Below are 6,631 nucleotides of genomic sequence, written 5' to 3'. Positions count from 1 at the left end.
AGAGTTAGTGAACGATCTAAGAATTAGAGATCAAAACTTACTGTCTAATTCTCACTTAGAATACATTAAGTACGGATCCAAGAATTAGAGACCAAAAGTTATGATTTCATTCTCACTTAAAATACATTAAGGGGAGACAGAGACGTATCAAGAATTAAAATTGAATGGGTTTAAATAAAGTTGGGATGTGTCTAAATACAAAAAAAAAAAATATAGATGAAACAAATTGATTAAACTTGATATTTAAATATTTTACAAATTAGATAAACAAATGTTAAATTTATTTATTTTTCTAGTCGTAAATTTAAAACATAATCTTAGGCACATTCAAATGTAATATGAAAAAAAGTCAGAAAACTTGTAATATTTTCACATTGGTCTCCTTGCTAATAAATATACCACATTTAAACCTCCAACAGTCCAACTGCTCTCTTGTACCAAAAATGAAAATCTCTACCTAAAATATGCATAAAAGTTATTATAAAAAATACGCCTTATCTCTATTTTTTTTTTATGAATTTTAATAATATCTTTTTTTTTCTTTTAAAAACCTTAAATAATTAATTTCTCCACCAAACTTATATGTATATAAAAAAATGATAATTTTGGACTTCAGCTTAATGTAAAGAAGAAGAAAAAATCTTAAAATTAACTAATATAGATTGTTTTTAAAAGACTAAAAAAAATTAAAAATACACAAGTAATAATTTTATTTTATTTTTTAAATTAATCCCACTAATTTGTCTCACCAATTTAATACATGAAGTTTAGATTTCAAATACTTTATAGTTTTTTTTTTTGTAAGTCTTAATTTAAAAGATTAATTATAAAAATCACCTCTTTAAATTTATATATCTTAAACCAATTTACATTTTTTTTATAATTAATTAAATATAATATTAACTACATTAGTTAAATATTAATAAAACTTAGAAAACCTAAAAATAAAATAAATTTACATATATTAATTTTAAATTTATATTTTAACTTATTAATTAATTTTTCAAGTTTGGTCCAAATGTGTTATAGGTTGAAAAACTTGTTAAATTTATTAAAAATTGTTAAATGTATAGACACTTATGTTTGAATTTATTAAGTTTATCAAGACTATGTACACGAAAAAATAGTTTTTGAAAAAATTAATTTGTCTATAAATATAAAATTTAGTGAGCTAATATCTGAATTAATCAAAACCAATTCATATTAGTGAATAATAGGAGTAGGTAAAATTTAATTTGAGTTTTAGCCCTATTGTTCACAATTAATTTGCTTGATAGCCCCATTGTTCACAATTAATTTTAATTGATAAATATTATAATGTTATAATAATAAACTAAATTATAATTGCAAACAAATTAAAGTCTCCAAAAACTGTCTAGGCCTTTAATAAGCCCATAAAAGGCCCAGGACAGCCCAAAGAGTTTCTAGACCTAAAAGGACACAAATTATGTAAAATCAGCCTCAAATCCTCAATACAGATATTTAAGAACAATAACATATGACTATTATTAATATCAATTAAATGAAGAGTAGTGATCTCTAAGGGATTGAATTTGGTGTAGATTGAAGATAATTTCAGAAGATAAATTATTAATATTATTAGTACTTATTGCAGGAACAATATTTCCCATGTGATGATCACTTCCTGCAGCTATCTCACATATTTTCATCTCTTTTCTCATAAACTTGTCAAGATTTGGATTCAAGCATGCAAGCTTCATGGATAAGAACTGAAAAAAGAAAGAAAATTATTATAATTAATTTGTTGTTATATCATAATTATTGTTATTGCAAAATAGGAACAATTTAACATAATAGAGGGACAGAATTAGCCTAGGGTTGAGTTGGGCTTAGCCAACCCAATAAAAGTATTTTTTTTTTTTAAATAGTCTAAGAATGTGACATATGACCCTAATAATAAGTTGTATTTCTAATTCCAAGACCCATTTATGTATATTATCTTTATGATTGATTATATATATATAAGAAATTATGTTAGAATAATTAACTTTTTTTTTTTTAATCTATATACTTTAACTATATAAGAAATTATGTTAGAATAATTAACTTTTTTTTTAATCTATATACTTTAACTATTCAATAAAATATTCACTTATTTTTTTCATTCATTTTCTTCAATTCCACTTCGAATTCTTTTAAACTCACCCTAATTTTAATTTCTAGAACTCTATATTGTTATTTGCAATCATGATATCAAACTCAAGAACACATATCTAAAAATTAGAGTTTAGGGTTTGATCTTTATAATGTAATGTGTAAGGAAAACAATTGGAGATCTTATTTGTATTAAAAAAAATACTTGTCAAAATTTAAAACCAATCATATTTGTTAAGGAAATTTGGTAAAAAGATTAACTTAATTAAAAAAAACATGTTTTCATCTAATTTAATTAAATATTTTATACCAAATAAAAATAAAATAACTCACTTTTTATTTTGACCATTTTCAAAACTAATTACAATGGTGACAAAATTTACAACTTTGATAAGAAAACATTTCTAAAAAAATATAAATTATAAGAATATCAAACTCTAGGACAAGATATAGTTTAAAAACTAATGACATGTATGGTACATAGTTCTTTTACTCAAAAATAAATTGAGGTGTTTGATTATTGATTTTGATTATAAGGATACCCATGGATCATCTATTCATTGTGAATTGTTGAGAATCATCTATTCCTCTCTAAATTAGAATAAAAGAATATTCCAGTGATCCACTTAGACATTATGTAATGAATGTATTTTGGGGCTGGGTTATAAGCCCACTAGAACTCTTTTATAGATCTCTAAAGAAGATTTCATTTCAATTTAGAGTGTTATGAATGAAAATCTAGTTCAATTTGTTCTTATTAGAATACCTTACCTCAACTTGTTTCTGAAGAGAATGCACATAGTTGATTATCTCATCAAGCATTCCAGCCTTCCCTGTTGCTTTGCTGCAACAACCAGGTACCATTTCCTGTAAGCACTTCATCTTCATGTTTATCTTTTCTCTCCTTGCCTGATCATCATCATTCATCATTCATCATCATCAACAACTCAAAAACCAGACTCAGAAATGGTAAAAATTCACACATTATTATGAGCTAATTACCCTTTCAGCTAGACTGTGACTATCAGTAGCCTGTCCTCTGCGTGCTCTCACTTGGATGTAATCACTTGAACAATTTCTCTTCAATTTCTTCTCCCAATCTTCATCACCAACAATCTGCAAACACTAATCCTGTTTATTTATGATCTCCAATTATGATTGAAGATAGATTAATCCATGACAAACAGTATACCTCTGATTTCCTCTTCTTCATTCGAGAACCGATCTCGGACAGAGCAGTTACTCCATTTCTCTTCTCCGTCTCAAGTGTGGTACATTCAGTTTCAGTATGAGTAACATACGGAAGACGGTTATAACTCAACGGCATCGGCGGAATACAATTGGAGTCAAGATAATCAGATCGCACCGACTTCAAGCTATGGCCATGGAAGAACCGATCATCAGCAGCACCGATGATCATCGGCGGAAACGAACTATGACTATGACTATGAGAGATCATATTCATCGGATTAGACTCGAAGAACGTTGAATTTCTATTGTTATCGTAGTTTTGATGAGAAGAAGAAGAAAGATGATCATGAAAATGCCTTACATTCATCATCTCCTTAGAGATCATTCCGTCGAATAATCTTCAATTGATTAGCTAGAGAAGATTGAAGATCGATGTAGTGGTTCATATAAGGCGAGGAAAGAGAGAGAGAGGAAGCAGTATGGCATGGGCAAAATGAGCAGGTAGATAAGGTGAGTTTGATTATGTACAACTTATTTTCAAATAAGTTGGATAGAATTCAACTTATACTATGATATTCGTCGTAAAATCGGGTTGAATGGTTAAGTGTGTTTGCGGCCCGACGTCTTGGGGTCATATTTTTCGTTAAAAAAAATGAATGTAGAGAGAAAATTGTGTTTTTGTTTTTGTTTTTATAGAACGTTGGTTCCGCTTCTCATTTTGAGTACGACTAATTCTCACGGGTTAAACACACATAACTCGTAAACACATTTAATCATTTAACTAGACGCATAATTTGTCGTGTAATGGACTCAAACCCAGAACTTCAGGAAGGCCGACGATATTCACATTTTGTTGACGCTAAACAAGAAGAGGAGATTAGAAAATTATGTTTAAACGCTTGCGAATTATAATTTTTTACGTTATTTTATTACACAAAATTATTATAGTAGATTATTACGCAAACACTGAACACTCATATTAAAAGTCAATTAAAACGAGTCCTTAATGTGGTCCCGGGTCAAATTGAGGTTCATGTGGATGTGTCCTCTGCCCGGCCACTGAGCGGTTAGGTTTCAATCATACGGGACTTCGTCGCCGGCGGCCCCACATTTTACTAGTTTTAGTATGAATTCATTTAATGTATTATAAGATAAGTTTGTTTTTAAGCCCATTTTTTATGAGTTGACATTGAGCCTTGTTTGATTTGTGACATTTGAGTAATTCTTTTTAAATTAGCTTAATTGATATATATGTTTGAAAAAATAATTTATTTGAGTATTGATATATTTATTAATTAATATTTTGTGTAATTGATAAATTGATTGTTAATTAAAAATGTATTTTAGTTGAAATATTAACTTATCCCTCTTTGTTTGAAACACTATTTCATATTAAAAATAAATAGGTAATAAGTATAATACTCCATTTACATTTCACTCAATTTTCAATATATTATACATATAATTTTGTTTGAAATTGCTTATTGTACATTTTTTAAAAATAGTTAGACTCTTTCAAACATTACAAAATAAAAAACATAACTCCAAATATGAATAATTCTCTTGATAACTAATTTAAAATTATCGATTGACTAATGTTTCAACTAGGTTGAATTTTCATAGAATAGATCTTATTTTGACTAATAAACTTATTCATTTTAAAATCAAAATATATTTATTCACACTCCAATTCATTTTCATTAAGGGAATAGTCACAATTTTAATGTAAGTCATGTCTAGTTGGTCGATTCAAACACATTACGGATTTTGTATTACGATATCATATTTTATATTTCGTAATCTTTATTATATTATTTACATTTTAACTATATAACGACATATTTATCTCTTTTAACATTAATATATTTTATTGTTTATAGATGATATTGATTATTGTTTATAGATGATATTGATGTTGTTTTTTGGCATAATTAGAATCTCACATAAAAAGATGATGGGAGTGTGAGAAGTTTCTTAGTATATAAAAGAAATTATCCCTTTTGGTTTATTCCACTCAATATTTGTATATTTTCTTCATTATTAATTGATAGTCTTAGTGCTCGGAGACATATGCAATATTTGGCTGAACTCTGTTATTAAATTTTCAGTGTTTTTTTGTTTGTTCTTTTATTTTGTTAGTTTTTCCCAACAAGTGGTATCAGAGCCGAAGGTTCGTCCTTTGTATTGTAATTGAGTCTTCAAAGGGGGCATCAACTCCTTTCTCATTCTGGACGAGGACCCTCGTGTCGAATTTGAAGTTTGTAGTGGAAATATGTGATGGGATTAGGCATTTCGGCATGTGGCAATGTGAGGTTCTAGATTGTCTTTTCCAATAGAGTCTAGATGTTGCTAATTAGGTTAGAAAGTCAGATGGTATAAAAGAAAGAGAATGGAGTATCATGAATCGAATGACGTGTGGAACAATTCGATCATGCTTGTCTCGAGAGCAGAAGTATGTCATGAAGAATTAAAGTTATGCACATAAACTATGACAAACATTGAAGGACACATTTCTAAAAAAGAGTGGTTATAATATAAAATCCTTATGAAGAAACGTTTGTTCCGGTTTGATTATCAATCAGGTACTACCATGAATGAATACATCACTAAGTTTAATTAATTAGTAGCAGGTCTTTTAAACTTTGATGTGAAATTTGAGGATGAAGATCTGGTCTTAATGTTGTTATCGTCCCTTCTTCAGACGAATTGAACATATAGAAATAATGTTACTTCATGGGAAGAGAAATGTATTTCTTGATGTTGTAAGTTATACTTTATATAATCACGAATTGAGAAAACATGACAAAAAGAAAAAAAAATAACTACAGTTGATGAATCATTGGTGGTCAGGGCCATCATTAAAACAAATCAAAAGGGGAGGAAGAAGATCCAAAAGCAGAGTTATCAAAGTTGAATGTGTTTTATATCGTGAGAAAGGACATTGGAAGATTAATTGTCCAAAGTTGAAGAAGAAAGAGAAATATTTTGAAGATGCAAATATTGTAGAAAACAAAGGTGATGCAGATTCAAAATACTTTTTGTCGATGTCACACACAACATCACATCCTGATGCGTGGATATTGGACTTAACCTGTATTTATCATATGACATCAGTTCAAGAGTGATTCTTGTTAGGATTTGTATCTCCTAAATCCAACCAGCTTGAAACAATCTATAAAAATGCAAGAAAGAAGACCACAAACAGACACAAATTTATAGCGGTTCACTCAAATTGAGCTATGTCCACTTCAGCCACCACCAAATTTCACTATGAAGAAGAAGAAGGAATACAAAGTTTTTGCCTCACACTCTATCTCTCTAGAAT

The 6,631-nt window shown here is 28.4% G+C and overlaps 1 protein-coding gene across 1 annotated transcript; it reads right to left on the bottom strand.

Annotated features, from left to right (window-relative positions):
* Positions 1-1,383: 1,383 nt before the first annotated feature.
* On the bottom strand, positions 1,384-3,691 carry LOC124934738 (transcription factor HBI1-like). The gene is made up of 5 exons (XM_047475250.1): positions 3,308-3,691; positions 3,118-3,231; positions 2,887-3,024; positions 1,607-1,730; positions 1,384-1,430 (listed from the first exon to the last, which is right to left on the bottom strand). The coding sequence occupies exons 1-5, from the start codon at positions 3,689-3,691 to the stop codon at positions 1,384-1,386; spliced, it is 807 nt and encodes a 268-aa protein (XP_047331206.1).
* Between the last annotated feature and the right edge of the window lie 2,940 nt (positions 3,692-6,631).

Source organism: Impatiens glandulifera, chromosome 4 (genome assembly GCF_907164915.1).
Source record: "Impatiens glandulifera chromosome 4, dImpGla2.1, whole genome shotgun sequence".
NCBI lineage: Eukaryota > Viridiplantae > Streptophyta > Magnoliopsida > Ericales > Balsaminaceae > Impatiens > Impatiens glandulifera.
The sequence above is the reverse complement of the archived record's forward strand: the minus strand, read 5'-3'. Positions and strand labels throughout refer to the sequence as shown.

Coding starts and splice junctions, on each gene's coding strand:
- LOC124934738 (XM_047475250.1), bottom strand. CDS start 3,691: ATGATCTCTAAGGAGATGATGAATGTAAGGCATTTTCATGATCATCTT. Junction 3,232..3,307: donor TGAAGAAGAGGAAATCAGAG/GTATACTGTTTG, acceptor TAGTGTTTGCAG/ATTGTTGGTGATGAAGATTG. Junction 3,025..3,117: donor GTCACAGTCTAGCTGAAAGG/GTAATTAGCTCA, acceptor GATGATGATCAG/GCAAGGAGAGAAAAGATAAA.